We start from the raw sequence: 15450 nt of genomic DNA, 5'->3' as shown, positions 1-15450 counted from the left end.
GTCTCACTCTGGGCCAAGAGTCCCTGCAATGTGCTCCGGGACATTGGAAGACCCCTCTGCCACGTCTCTAGAGTGGATAAGCCTGAGCGCCATGGTTGAGTGGAAACCAACACTAACTGGGGCTATCTCTGATGGACGACCGCTCCAGGTCTCCTTCGGCGTGGAGGAGGTGAGCTGCAACAGGCTTCACATCCTTGGGACTCATAGTAGCTCCCCTTTATTCTTTAGAGTGAAGAATAAAACACCTATTACAGATAGAGCCTTCCGGAAGTGACCTCATAGGCTACCTTTCCTCCCGTCATGTTAGAAGGGAAAGTGCCTGACCAGGACCTGTCTCTTACCTGAGTCCCTTTTTCAGGGCCCTGTAGACCTCTTCCACCCTTGTAGGCTGAGGCTCTTTGGGAGGATTGTTGTTTTTGTGTCCTAAATTGTGCATTTTCTTCAATTTGGTCTGGGGTTTCTTGAGAGCTGAGGAATTTTCAATGAAGGAGTTACACCTAGGGAAAGAAAAGAAAAGACATTGAGACCCTCGGCCGTCCAAAAGGATTTGATAAAGTTTTTCCATTCGCCTAGGCTTCAGGTGATTGTCATTTGGAGAAGGCAGCTGCTCTTGGTTAGGGGCAGATCTGAGCCTCCTGCATCTATTTCTTGGTATTCAATTGGTTGATCGCAGAAATCTGGAAGTTTGGGGCAAGGCCAAACTTCCTTGAGGTCACCTGCGTTCTGAGCGAGTGCACCGCTTCAGCAGACCCTCAGGGAGCCTGGGAGAGTGGGTGCAGTGGGAAGGATGAACAGGCAGAAGGTACAACAGAAGGTACACTCACGGCACCAGGTCAGACAGCCTCTGCTAGGTGTGGCTGGGACATGAATGAAACCCTGTGGATGCAAAGCTGTAAGCCTGACAAGCAGCTAATCCCATGTGGCTTGAAAGAAAAGCACACACAGCCATACTGATAGCCTTCTTTAAAGGGCTATTTGTTTTAAAATTATATAGCTATAATTATAAAAAGTCAGCAGCTCTATTAACAGACATGGAGTATACACTGGCAAGACAGACTCCTGGTGACTTCGACCCACGCTATGGGTGATCAGGAGACCCATGCCCTGCACTCACTAATCTGCTCCAGGGGGAGAGACAGGAGACTGGAGTCCCCTGCCCCTAGGCTATTACACTCTTCTGCCACCACTGTCCCAGGCCACCCACATAGGCCCTCAGAGGGGGACTTTATGACATCAGAAGCACTGAGGTCAAACGTGATTACACGCTGCCTCTTTGCTACCTGGGCTTGCTGAATTTGTGGCTGAAAGCTCAGTCCTTCCTTGTCCTGGATGCGAATCCAAAACAAGAACACGGTTTTGAGAAAAAGGAAAATGACTGTTATTGCTTTGCTAGCAAAAGAGAAACACAGGGGACTCCTGTCCCAAAGGCCGTGACTCTGCCCATCAGCAGGAACAGGGGGCTTTTATAGAGATGAGTCAGAGAAAAAACGAAATTAGGGAGGAGAGATCAAGAAGGAGAGGATCAGGGAGGAGAGGATCAGGAAGGAGAGGATCAGGGAGGAGAGGATCAGGGAGGAGAGGATCAGGGAGGAGAGGATCAGGGAGGAGAGGATCAGGGAGGAGAAGGTTGTGAAAAAGGAAAAAACATGTACATTTCAAAGCCACAAGGATATAGTCAAAGCTTCAAGTGACCCCTGTTCCAGTTTCAGATGGCCCAGGGAGACCAGGAGACGATTTTCACAGCCTCTGACTGAGTGGCATCTGCTCCCTAGCTGCGAGTCTTCATCTTTATTCACTGCATAACTTCATTCCAAACCTAGTCTCTGAAATCTGAATGTAATGGAAAATGTGCTTCACAGGGGATGGGGAGGGGTGGGGTGCGGAGAGGTCTAGACACGGGCCACCAGCTTGTCCTACATCCTCGGTCCTCCGTGCAGGAGGAATTCCAAAGGATAGGGAAAAATCAGTGGCACTTCATTTGGGGTACCTTATCTTTTCTGTGGAAAAAAGATTAAACTAGTGTGTGTGTGTGTGTGTGTGTGTGTGTGTGTCTTGCAGAGGCTGCCTGCACAGGCCCACAAGTCAGGAAGCCCCCTCCCCAGGGAAAACCAATCTGCACTTGCCTGGATCGTCTTTCTTGAAGGCCACTGAACCCCGCGAAGGACTGGCTTCTAATGATCCCATTGGGCCCTCCCGGTGAGAAGGACTGGGATCCTACCAACATGATTTCTGGGAGTCTGGTTGGCAGTCCTGTAAGAAAGACAGAAAACACACGAGGCTTATCAGTCAGGTGAAGTGAGTCCAGAGGTCGATGTCACTAGGGTTCCGAGACATTGGTGTGATTTTTTCCTGTAGCTTTTTTTTTTTTTTTTAGCCAAAGTGTTTAGCTGTCAGGCTTAAAAACAAAAAGTAGCTATCCACCTACTTAGACCATAATCAATATAAATTACATGAAATTATCCATAACTTTAGGTTTCTTCAGCAGTTCTTCTCTTACAAGGGCCAATCACACCTTCCCAAATATAAGAACTTCAGCAACACTTAGCCTCCAACCAACAGCGAAAACACACAAATGAGCCGCCTGGAAGCCTGGGCTAGGTCCTCTGAAGGCGTGCTCGGCCTGCAGGTGGAATTCCACACTCAGAGGTCACAAGGCTAAACACAAGGCTCCTTCGGAGAGGAACTACTGCAGCTTCTGTCCTGTGCACCCTGAGGATGCCTGAAAGGCAGGACTCTGACGCTGCCGTGGAGGTGCCAAATGAGAAGGTGGAAGGAGTTGTCACTCACAAAGGAAGCCACAATCCAGGTTAGCTCAGCGGCCTGAGGAGGAGCAGCTGGAGGGGACCGCGAGAAGCCTGCAGCCCCGCCCCAGCCTCCAGCAGGGCTTCCCTGAGGACACCCACCGCCATAGACCAAGGTGTCCACGGCCCACAGCTGGACAGAGGCCCAAGGTGGTTCTCCATAGACTGCCCTAGAACGTGAGGTGGTGCTGTCCTTTGCAGGTCAGCAGAGTCACGTACCATGGCCTCACCCTGTGACTTCAGTCCAGAGAGGCTTCAGCTAGCAGGGAAAAGGTGAGACTGTCCAGACTGAAGCCTTCCCCAGGGGACAGACACCAAATCATGTCTGAGTAGCACCAACAATTTCCCCCTTAAAGACCCAATGAGAAGGGAAGAAAAGCTAAACAACAACAAAAAAATTCATGAATCATAATAGTAACTGCCCCCTCCCCTCCGCCCCGTGCTGCTGGTTTTAAATCCCTTTCCTCCCTCCTCCCTCCCGGAAGAAAGCAGCTCTGGGATTTGTGCACATTCCTGCAGCAATGGGTCTGGAAGTGGCCAATAGGCTCCCTCTTTGACCCTGTGGGAGAATATCCTCAGGCCAGCCGAGCAGGGAGGCTGAGTTTGGGGCTTTCTTTTAGAATTTTAAAGGCAACGAAATGAAGCTGAATCCCTTTCTCTCGCCATGCACAAAAGTTAACTCAAAATGGATCAAGGAGCTTGATATCAAATCAGAGACGCGCCGTCTGATAGAAGAAAAAGTTGGCTACGGTCTACAGTCGGTGGGGTCGGGCTCCAAATTCCTCAATAGGACACCCATAGCACAAAAGTTAATAACTAGAATCAACAAATGGGACTTACTCAAACTAAAAAGTTTTTTCTCAGCAAAAGAAACAATAAGAGAGGTAAATAGGGAGCCTACATCCTGGGAACAAATCTTTACTCCTCACACTTCAGATAGAGCCCTAATATCCAGAGTATACAAAGAACTCAAAAAATTAGACAATAAGAGAACAAACAACCCAATCAACAAATGGGCCAAGGACCTGAACAGACACTTCTCAGAGGAGGACATACAATCAATCAACAAGTACATGAAAAAATGCTCACCATCTCTAGCAGTCAGAGAAATGCAAATCAAAACCACCCTAAGATACCATCTCACTCCAGTAAGATTGGCAGCCATTATGAAGTCAAACAACAACAAGTGCTGGCGAGGATGTGGGGAAAAGGGTACACTTGTACATTGCTGGTGGGACTGCAAATTGGTGAGGCCAATTTGGAAAGCAGTATGGAGATTTCTTGGAAAGCTGGGAATGGAGCCACCATTTGACCCAGCTATTCCCCTTCTCGGTCTATTCCCTAAAGACCTAAAAAGAGCATGCTACAGGGACACTGCTACATCGATGTTCATAGCAGCACAATTCACAATAGCAAAACTGTGGAACCAACCTAGATGCCCTTCAATAGATGAATGGATAAAAAAAATGTGGCATTTATACACAATGGAGTATTACTCTGCATTGAAAAATGACAAAATCATAGAATTTACAGGGAAATGGATGGCATTAGAGCAGATTATGCTAAGTGAAGCTAGCCAATCCCTAAAAAACAAATGCCAAATGTCTTCTTTGATATAAGGAGAGTAACTAAGAACAGAGTAGGGTCGAAGAGCATGAGAAGAAGATTAACATTAAACAGGGATGAGAGGTGGGAGGGAAAGGGAGAGAGAAGGGAAATTGCATGGAAATGGAAGGAGACCCTCAGAGTTATACAAAAGTACATACAAGAGGAAGTGAGGGGAAAGGGAAAAATAATACAAGGGGGACAAATGAATGTCAGTAGAGGGGGCAGAGAGAGAAGAGGGGAGGGGAGGGGAGGGGAGGGGGGATAGTAGAGGATAGGAAAGGCAGCAGAACACAACAGACACTAGTATGGCAATATGTAAATCAATGGATGTGTAACTGATGTGATTCTGCAATCTGTATATGGGGTAAAAATGGGAGCTCATAACCCACTTGAATCAAAGTGTGAAATATGATATATCAAGAACTATGTAATGTTTTGAACAACCAACAATAAAAAATTAAAAAAAAATAAAATAAAGGCAATGAAGTTGAAGTATGTAAGAGGTCAACAGCAACAGGTAATGCACACGTGGTTTAGGCAAAAGCAGGTGCAGAAAGCTCCCTCAGTTACTCCCCGAGCTGGAGGGCATGAAAATAGCTGGAATTCCTTCAATTCCTCCAGGAGACAGGCAGCAGGTGCTCTCTGCTGGTGACAGGGGTCTGCATTTCATTAAGGTGCCTTCCTGGTACAGCCGAGCGTCAAGAAAGACTGTGGCTTGGGTTCCTTTTTGTATTCAATACTTTTTTTTTTGTTGTGCTGAGGATCAAACCCAGGGCCTTGGGTGTGCTAGGCAAGTGCTCTACCCCTGAGCTGCAACCTCAGCTGTGTCCTCAATAATTTGATACCTATACTGAAGTCTTCATTTGGTAAACTGTATTAGTATTGTAAATTATTGTCCCAATATGTCTATGTATCATGAATATTCTATGATTACAGAAAAAAGAGTATTTAAATATTTAACTGTGTCTTCTTATACTTCCTGAAATTATACTTCTTTTTTTTTTTTTTTCCGTGGTGCTGGGGATTGAACCCAGGGCCTGTGTATGTGAGGCAAGCACTCTACCCACTGAGTTACATCCCCAGCCCCTGAAATTATATTTCTTAAGCCAAAATTATATATTTTTTCTTATCCATTGGATCACAGTAGTTTACTATGAAACCCCCAGGCATGGTGTGGTGTGGTTCACACCAATACATGGTGTGAACTGGGGATGACTTTTAAATGTCCCCAGGTGATTCTGATGTTCAGCAAAGTTGTGAAGCCACTGCTTTAGAAGGCTCAATTACACAAAAAGAAAAAAGTACAGAAAGCAAGAGGGAGAGGAAAAAGAAAAGACACCAAGTTTGTTGAAACTTTAAGACTTCTGGAAATAACAATCTTGTACAATCTATGAAACCCAACTTTTAAAAAATGGCATTCAGTCTTAAACCCTTCTCTGCCAGCTTTGAGCCTCTCATCAAATGAGAATAAAACACATGTCAGATGCTTCTCTTCTTCTCTTTCCATCACAGTAAGAAGGGCTCCCAAAGAATAAAAGAAATCCTTGTCCAGACCCTAGGCTGTGAGATGCGCTGGGGAGGGTCACTTCCCAGAAACTCTTCAGCACGTTTACCTGTGGGCAGAGGGCCACAGAGGACGTGGCCATGGTGAGCAGTTTGGTTATTGTTCTGCTTTGTCTTCGTGGTCTTAGAAATGATCAGTACCTAGTGGGAAAGAATTTGGCCAAGAGCTGCTCAGGCTGAGACCTCTGTCCCACCAACAGTGTCCCCAAAGATGGACACAACTGCCTGAGGGGGTGTCAGGTGAGAGTCCACAAGATCCAGAGCCCTGGCTCCTGAGCAGCTGTTCTTTTCCCATCCCTCCTTCCCCTGCCCTCCCCCAGCGGCAAGCTCTGAGTTCATTTTTCCTGTCTTCCAGACACCCCACTCCTGGTACCCTAAGTCCTCAGGCCGTCTGACCTCCCAGGAACTCCCACAGCCTGTTCTCTCCCAGCTCCCAGCAAAATCACCCTAGCTACGGTAAGGATTTGATTTGATCATCCACGGCCGGGGTAATCTGCATTTTAATACCAGGTGCACCAACCTTCCCAAAACCTTAACCAAAAGATGGGACGAGCAGAAGGCAGTGTCTGCTGGGAGGGTGTAAAGGAGGAATGAAGTTCTGGAGGACAATATGGCATTATCTATTAAACAAGTAAAACACACTTCTTTCGTATCTCCTCTAAAGAAAAGTCCAACTGCACAAGAGGAATACACAGGGATGCTCATTACAGGCAATGTTTGGAATACTAGGAAAATGGGGGGTGAGGCTGGGGCTGTGGTGCACACCTGTAATCCCAGGGGTGCGGGAGGCTGAGGCAGGAGGATCACAAGTCCAAGGCCAGCCTCAGCAATTTAGCAAGGCCCTAAGTGACTGAGTGAGACCGTGTCTCAAAATAAAATAAAAAGTGCTGGGGAAATGACTCAGTGGTTAAGTTCCCCTGTGTTCAATCCCTGGTGCAAAACAAAACAAAACAAAACCCAATAATTACAGGAACGGAAGGATGGGACAATACTCAGCATTTAAAAAAAAAATATGTCCGAGTAGAAGACGCCGAGGACAAACTGCGGAACACAACAGTAGGATAGCTGGAGTGTAAACACAAAGCTAAACCAAACAATGCATATTCATAGCAAAGTTCTGAAAGTACACAGGCAGATGATCTATGGAGAAGTAAGATTGAGTGGTAGTCAGCAACGTTTTAATATTTTATGCATTCTATTAATTCTGACAGAGCAAATGTATTCATGGGTTATTCATAGATGCAAAATTCCTTTTGTAAAAAATTGCGGCCACTTGGAGCTGGGAGTGTAGAGGAGAGAGCTCACGTACAAGATCATTGTGCTGCCAGCAATTATATTTATATAGATGTTTATAAGTCTTGCAGGGGAGAAATATGATTTTCAAGAAATAATATATCAGGTTTCATAAAGTTTGATTACATTATAATAATTCAGGTTCCTCTAGGAAGTCTTTGGGTTCTGAGTTATATAACAACTTCATTATGTTAATTTGTACATATTGCTGAGATTACCAAATACTGCAGCCAATAACAAGAAACTGTATGTAAAACAGCTCATCTTGGGTGGCTGCTACTAAGAACTGTCAGGCTGTGAAAAATATTTCCAGTCTATAGCTGTTGACTTCTTTCCTGGTCTTTCTGAAAGTTCCTGCAAAACATTCTATTTTCTGTTTTGTTTTGTTTTCAATCCCCATACTGGGGAGTGGACCCAGGAGTGCTCTAGCACTGGGTACATCCCAGCCCTTTTTATTTTTTTTATTTTGAGACAGGGTCTCACTAAGTGGCTTTGAACTTGTAACTCAGACTCACTTTGAACTTGGGATCCTCCTGCCTCAGCCTCCCGAGCAGCTGGGATCACCGGCAAGAACCACCGCACCTGACCAGAACATTCCCTTCTGTGTGTTAGAACCCAGCAAGTATTTCAACCTCAGGCAAATGATTTGCTCCTCACTTGGCTCCTCTGTCACACCAGGCAGCTGCCCGCCGCCTGCCATTTCCACACCCAAGAGTAACAACAGGATGTGTCTGCAAAGAGTCCCTATCACCTTGGTTGGTGGCGCACGCCTGTGATCCAGCAGCTGGAAAGAAAGCCTGGGTCAGGAAGATGGCAAGTTTGAGGGCAGACTGGGCAGCTGAGTGAGACCCTGTCTCTGAATAAAATAAAAAGGGGCTGAGGGCACAGCCTAGTGGTAGAGCAGCCCTGGTTTCAATCCCCGTAATGCAAATAAATAAGAAAATAAATAGTTGGGGGGAAAAAATGCTACCATTCTGAGCTGAGCCTCAGAAACAGAAGTCTGAAAGCCACAGCTGTTTGTCCTCTTGATTCCGTGAAACCACAGCCTCCTTCCTAGCTGCGCAGTGCCAAGTTCCAAGCACACACACGCTAGGGCCTTTGAAATCAAAACGAGAAGCAGGCTTTACACGTTATAAACAGCACTACTTGGGGATGCAGAGAGCCACAGGCTGACCTAAAACCTGTCTGTCCAAAAAGAAGGGGGCTCATCCACCCAGCAGGCAGCAGAGATCAGGGTCAGGAGATCCCACCTCCTCCCACCAGGTCTCAAGCTGTGACTGGACCTGAAGTAACAGGTAGAACATGACTGTGATCCAGAGCGGGTCACTGCCAGCCACCTGGAGAACCCAGGCATAACCCGACTTTGAAGAATAATTGATAGGACTCCACCCAGGAGGGGGCTGCTCCGGACGGGCCAGGGTGGAATCCGCACAGCAGCCTGGACGGCAGGCCCCCGAGGGAACAAAGTGGAGATGGGGTGGCAGAATGTCTGGAGAGCCCAGTCCAGGTGGCAGCTCTGCGCCCACCCCCCCCCGCCCCAGGGTTTTGCAAGCTGGCACTGGGGTTTATGAGACGCCCCTGTGGTCAGGATTAGCTTGGGTGGCAAGGCTCTCTCTCTGGATTTCAACAATTCCACTGTGGGATTCACGGGCTTGGTAGGCTAAGGTCAGGGTCCTGATGCCAGCACCTGGCTGGTCTTCAGCACTGCTGGGCTCGAAGCTCCAAACCGACTGGCTCAAAGTGGAAGAGCCGGAGGCAGCCATAACCCACAGAGCGACTGGAGGCAGACCTGCCGGTTAGAAAGACGCTCACACTGATGGTAGAGTGAAGAGGCTCGTGGAAGGACATAGGAGTCGTTGGGCTGTTTTTAGTTGCCATATGCATAAGCATAGAGTCATTCTCCTCTATCAGGAAAATAGAGACAGTAAAAGAAGGCAGGGTGGAGGGGCGGGAAAACCCAGTCCTTTCAATCCCCCAAAGAACCTCCCCAGGACTGTGGTGGGCTTGATGTCTTCAACTCTTCCCTTTCCACGTAAAGACAATTATGAGCTTTCTGCATGCTAGATTTTGTATCCTGCTTTGTCCATTAGACTATTTTTTAGAGTGATGCAAAAGAGTCCATACATTAGAATTTTTTCTAAACCATTTTTAAAAGGATACTTAGGTCAAGTCCATATTCTGTGTTCCCTTTTGGTGAAAGAGGAAAGGAAGGAAGGAAGGAAGGAAGGAAGGAAGGAAGGAAGGAAGACCAAACAGTCTATAGTACATATTTTTTTTTAAATTTATTTCTGATGTCAAGATATAGTAGATTTGGGGAATTAATCTAATGAAGGATATGAAGGACCTCTGCAATGAAAGCTAAAGAACAGTAAAGAAAGAAACTGAAGATCTTAGAAGAGGGAAAGGCCGTCCAGTTCTAGGTCAGGCAGAGTCAATATTGACAAAATGGTCACGCTAGTAAACGTGCCATAGAGACTCAAGGCAATTCCCATCAAAATTCCAAAGACATGCTCCACAGAACTAGAAAATCACTTGTAAAATTCATTAGGAAAAACAGAGACCCAGAATAGCCCAAGCCATCCTGAGCAAGAAGAACAAAGCTGGGGGCATCTCAATTCCTCAAATCATATTAGAGAGTCACAGCAACCAAACAGCATGGTATTGACATCCAAGCAGACAAAAAGACCAAGGGAATAGAGCAGAAGACCCAGAGACCAACCCATATAGACACAGAGGTGCCCAAAACATGCTGGAGAAAAGACAGTCTTTTCAACAAGTGGTGCTGAGAAAACTGGGAATCCAATGTGGACGGCTGGACCTCCGTCTCTCACCCTGCACAAAGTCAACTAAAAGCAGATCAAAGACCTACGAGTTAGACCAGAGACTCTACACCTGCTAGAGGAAAACGAAGTCCCAATACCCCACCATGTCATCACAGGGACCAACTTCCTTAACAAGACTCCTGCACTGCAAGAAATAAAACTGAAAAATCAATAAGTGGAAGACCATTAAACTGAAAAGCTTCTGTACATCAAATGAAACAATTAAGAGAGTGAAGAGAGGGGCTGGGCTGTGGCTCAGCGGTAGAGAGCTCGCCCAGCACGAGCGAGGCCCTGGGTTCCATCCTCAGCACCACATAAAAATAAATAACTAAAATAAAGGTATTCTGCCCAACTACAACTAAAAAATGAAAAAATAAATATTAAAAAAAAGAGTGTGAAGAGAGAGCCCTGAGAATGGGAGAAGATCTTTGCCCCTGCTCCTCAGGTAGGGCATTAATATCCAGAATAGATAGAGAACTCAAAGAACTCAACACCAGAAAACAAAAAACCAACCAGACAATAAATGGCAAAACAACTAAACAAATACTTCTCAAAAGAAGAAATCCAAATGGCCAAAAATATATGAAACATCTCTAGCAATTAGGAAAATGCACATCAAAACTACACTGAGATTTCAATTCACTCCAGTCGTAATGGCAATTATCAAGAATACAAATAATAATAGATGTTCGTGAGGGTGTGGGGGGAAAAGGCACACTCATACATTGCTGGTGGGAATGCAAATTAGTGAAACCACTCTAAAAAGCAGTGTAGATATTCCTCAAAAAACTAGGAATGGAACCACCATTTGACCCAGCTATCCCACTCCTCAGTTTATACCCAAAAGATTTAAAATCAGCACACTACAGTGATGCAGCCCCATCGATGTACATAGCAGCACGATTTGTAATAGCCAAGGTATGGAAACAATCCAGGTGCCCTTCAAGAGATGTATAGATAAAGAAAACGTAGTATATATACACAATGGCATATTACTCAGCCATAAAGAAGAATGAAATGATCTCATTTACTGGTAAGTGGATGGAAGTGGAGAAGATCATGCTAAGTGAAATAAGCCAGACCCAGAAAGTCAAAGATTGAATGTTTTCTCTAATATGTGGAAGCTGGTCTAAAATAAGGGGCAAGAAGGGGTAGGGGGCGGAGAGAGAGAAAAGAAACAGGGAGGAAGGAATTCCATCAAAATAAAAGATGGGGGCAGTAGAAGAAGGGGATGGTGCAGGGAGAGGGATGGGATAAGGGAAGCTGGAATGAATCTGAACTAACTTTCCAATGTCATGTAGGAATAGACCACAGCACATGCACAGAAGCCACCCAAGGACACCGACTTTCACAAATGTAAATAAGTAGAGGAAAGGGAACAGGAGGAGGGAGCAAGGGAGGGGAGGAGGAGGGAGGAAGGGAGGGGAGGAGGAGGGAGCAAGGGAGGGGAGGAGGAGGGAGGAAGGGAGGGGAGGAGGAGGGAGGAAGGGAGGGGAGGAGGAGGGAGCAAGGGAGGGGAGGAGGAGGGAGCAAGGGAGGGGAGGAGGAGGGAGCAAGGGAGGGGAGGAGGAGGGAGGAAGGGAGGGGAGGAGGAGGGAGGAAGGGAGGGGAGGAGGAGGGAGGAAGGGAGGGGAGGAGGAGGGAGGAAGGGAGGGGAGGAGGAGGGAGGAAGGGAGGGGAGGAGGAGGGAGCAAGGGAGGGGAGGAGGAGGGAGGAAGGGAGGGGAGGAGGAGGGAGGAAGGGAGGGGAGGAGGAGGGAGCAAGGGAGGGGAGGAGGAGGGAGGAAGGGAGGGGAGGAGGAGGGAGCAAGGGAGGGGAGGAGGAGGGAGGAAGGGAGGGGAGGAGGAGGGAGCAAGGGAGGGGAGGAGGAGGGAGCAAGGGAGGGGAGGAGGAGGGAGGAAGGGAGGGGAGGAGGAGGGAGCAAGGGAGGGGAGGAGGAGGGAGGAAGGGAGGGGAAGAGGAGGGAGGAAGGGAGGGGAGGAGGAGGGAGGAAGGGAGGGGAGGAGGAGGGAAGAGGAAAGAAGAAAAATAAAAAAAGATAAAGCGGGTTTGGCCCAGGGCAAGCCTGCAAGGATAAGACCAGGGCTTCTCTCTGGGAAATAAGAGCATTTGTACCTACTGAGCCATAGGACATCAAATGCCATGAAATCTAAAACAAAACAAGAAACACTGAGCTATGATTGCTCTTATCTTCACGGTGTGTGTGTTTTTCGGGGCCTGTGCATGTGAGGCAAGCACTCTGTCAGCTGGGCCCTTTATGCTGTTTTACTTTTTGACTTAACCAAGTCCTCTGATTAAGAACATAAACAGGAACTGGGAAGGGGCCTTGTGATGATGGAAAGGTTAGCGACATCTGATTTGAGTGACCTTAGTAAGGGTACTTCAGTTTTGGCCAAAGCATTTCCCATGGGGGCAGAATGTTCATTAGAAACCAAGCATTCTCAGCGTGACCAAGGTGTCCCAGCCCCCAAGCTAGGCCCCATAGATGGTTTGTCGGGGTGGGGTGCTGTGCTGTAGAGAGTAAACAGCTGCAGCTGGGTCCCCATCCTAACCACCCAGGAGGCTGAGGCAGGAGGATCACAAGCGCCTGGCAGCCTGGGCAACTTGGCAAGACCTTATCTCAAAGCAAAATAAAAAGGGCTGGTTTGTAGCTCAGTGGTAAGTGTCCCTGGGTTCAATCCCCAGTATATATATATGTGTGTGTGTGTGTGTGTGTGTAAAAGGGCCAACTTGACCATCAGTCCACGTGCCTGCTGTGGACAGGAGAGAGCAGGCAAGCAGAGAGAGGACTCTTGGGGTGTGACGAAAGTGCTCTAAGATTGCATGTGGGGACATTTGCACAACTGTATGACTTTATCAACTTTACTAAACTGTCTGTTTTATTTAATGGATACTTGAGTAGGTTTTATGGCCTATGGGTTTTACATCCATAAGGCTATTTTTCTTTTTTTCTAAGATCACTATGGATTTCTAGAAAAGCCACGACTTCCTCTAAGAGGAAGTGCAGGAGTTGGAGGGAAAAGCTGAAGCAACCAGGATCCACCAGAGCTGGCCCTTTGTCCCACAAGGCCACCTCAGCTGCGGCAGGCAGGCCCACTGGGCTCTGAGTCATTTCTCCTGCCGACTTGGGGTCTTTCTCCTCCCTGGTTATGCTCCCCCACATCTTGGTCAAGAGCAGGAGTATAATTCAGTTGTCTGCAGAAAGCATGTGGGCCAGATGCAAATAGCCTGCTCTGCTAAATGATGACTTGCGATGAGTCCTAAAAATAGGTGTCCGCTTATTATACGGTCACAAGGTACCTATTACAGAACACTTGACTAATCTTTGAAAAAAAAGAGTAGATGTATTTAAGTCATTGCCTGCTTTTTACGTATGGCTGCTTTAAAATACATCAAGGCAATGGCAATATTTGCTTCTCAGTTGTCAGTACTGTTTGCTAACCCAACGATAAATATGCACATGAGACTTTGTGCTGATTGACAAAGATGAGTGTGGTGAATGGATGAGACGATTTACAGAACAGCTAGACACAGCCTGGGTCCTCAGCAAGGGGAAGGAAGAACGAGGCCAGGTTTTCCAACTGGCCTGTTAGGCAAGCACCACGCTCCCGGGCAGATTCTGTACCTGAAGGATAAAGGTGGTGATCTCTCCCCGTGTGATGGGCGAGCATCGTAGGTTTCAACTGAGATCACAGTGTCATCCGATCTCAAAAGAGAAACTAACTTGCAGCTTCTCTGGAAATGGATATTCCTTCTTCCTTTTTTTGACAGCAGGGATTGAACCTGGGGGTGCTCAGCCACTGACCCACATCCCCAGCCCTTTTTATTTTATTTTTTTATTTTGACACAGGGCCTTGCTAAGTTGCTGAGGGCCTCTCTAAGCAGCTGAGGCTGGCTTTAAACTTGAGATCCTCCTGCCTCAGCCTCCAGAGCTGCTGGGATTACAGGCGTGCGCCACCCCGCCTGGCTCTTTCTGTGTTTTCTAAGAGCCATCGATGAACCTGTGATGCTTTAGCACATCTTATAAGTGTCAGGCTTCCAGGGTGCTCTGTGTTGGCCAACGTCCAGGAGCACCTGAGGCTGAGCTCTGCTTTAAAACGTTAATAAACAATTGGAGAAGGCAATACAACTGCACATCATGCTGGCACGGGACAATTTTGGATATAAGAAATAGCAAGAGGTGAAGTTCTAGTAGCATCTGTCTCCACGTGCCCCGGAAATCGGGGTGGCAGCAAGGTGGCCTCTCGGGAAGGACAGACCTGGGCCCGGTTCATCTCTGCAGTTCACGGCTGTTTTCCGCATGCTGTTCGACGTCTCTGAATTCTGTTTCCCTCATTTGGACTAGAAGATTTTATGAGGTCTTAGGAAGATAATATACACAGACCTGGTGTGTCGTAGGTGCTTAACAAAACTATTTGTTAACAGTAATTTAGAACAACAAGAAGTCCTCTCAAAAAATGAAAAATGTGGACAGGAATGGTCAGGATGTCTCCCAGAGAAGACAGAACTCCAGCCACCTGAGCGGAGTGGAGGGCCTGAGGGAGCCAGGGGGCTCACAGCAGCACGCTGGAGGTGGCAGTTTTTAGGAAACTAAACAACACCGACTGATAAGAAGCAAAAACATGAATACTTTGGAAGCCCAAATTAAAAGTCAATAAAAAAAATCTTGACTTTGAAATAGTTTGAAGCCTACAGGAAAATTGCAAGAAATGCACCCAAAGCCGTCATCTCCTTGCCCAGCCCATTGTTGGTTGACACCTGCCACGTCTCAGGGTTGTCCCTCTCCACAGACACACGTTTCCTGGGTGCTCTGGGAGTTTGCACATGCAGTGTTCTGCACCCCTCCCCACTGACAAATCTGAGAATGTGACGCAAACTTCCTCTTAACTAGCTCAACGTGCTTCCTAAGAACGTGGACATTCACTGACATAGGCACAGTCCAGTGACTGGTATCAGGACGTGTAACATGAAGTGATTCTACTATCCGACGTACAGACCTTATCCAAATCCCAGCAATCACCCCAGTAATATTCTGCATAGTGTCTCCCCGACCCCGATGCCAGGAGCCAATCCAGGACTGCAGACTTCCTCCCTCCTCCTGTCTTTAGTCTCTAACCGGCGGCAGTTCCATGGCCACTCTTGGTCTTGGACATTGACATTTTAATAGAACGCAGGCCAGCTGTTTGTGGAGTGTTCCTTACTTAGGTTTGCCTGATGTTTTCTTGTGATAACATTCAGGTTAGGCCTGCTCAGCAGGGACACAAGCATCCTCCTGTGTGTAGGGCCCTGGCTCAGGGTGGCTGTTGTCCCAAACTGGAGATGTCAACTTGGATCCCTTGGTTAAGGGACTGTTGGCTGGTTTC

The 15450-nt window shown here is 47.2% G+C and overlaps 1 protein-coding gene across 8 annotated transcripts in view; it reads right to left on the bottom strand.

Moving 5' to 3' along the window:
* Ripor2 (RHO family interacting cell polarization regulator 2) overlaps window positions 1-15450 on the bottom strand; it is a 177064-nt gene that overhangs the window by 43850 nt on the left and 117764 nt on the right. For all 8 annotated transcript variants that reach the window (XR_009227509.1, XR_006853411.2, XM_058582011.1 and 5 more), the window contains exons 2-3: window positions 2124-2250; window positions 342-497 (exon numbers count right to left, since the gene is read on the bottom strand). Coding sequence is in view for 6 of the 8 variants with exons in the window: in XM_058582011.1 (XP_058437994.1) it covers window positions 342-497; window positions 2124-2250 (283 nt within the window). In the remaining 2 variants the exon portion in view is untranslated. The remainder of the gene's footprint in view (window positions 1-341; window positions 498-2123; window positions 2251-15450) is intronic.

This window comes from Marmota monax, unplaced genomic scaffold (genome assembly GCF_021218885.2).
Source record: "Marmota monax isolate L192 unplaced genomic scaffold, Marmota_monax_Labrador192_F-V1.1 WCK01_AAM20220418_F8-fsc00141, whole genome shotgun sequence".
NCBI classification, from domain to species: Eukaryota; Metazoa; Chordata; class Mammalia; order Rodentia; family Sciuridae; genus Marmota; species Marmota monax.
Note: the sequence above shows the minus strand (reverse complement) of the source record. Positions and strands in the feature narration are given on the sequence as shown.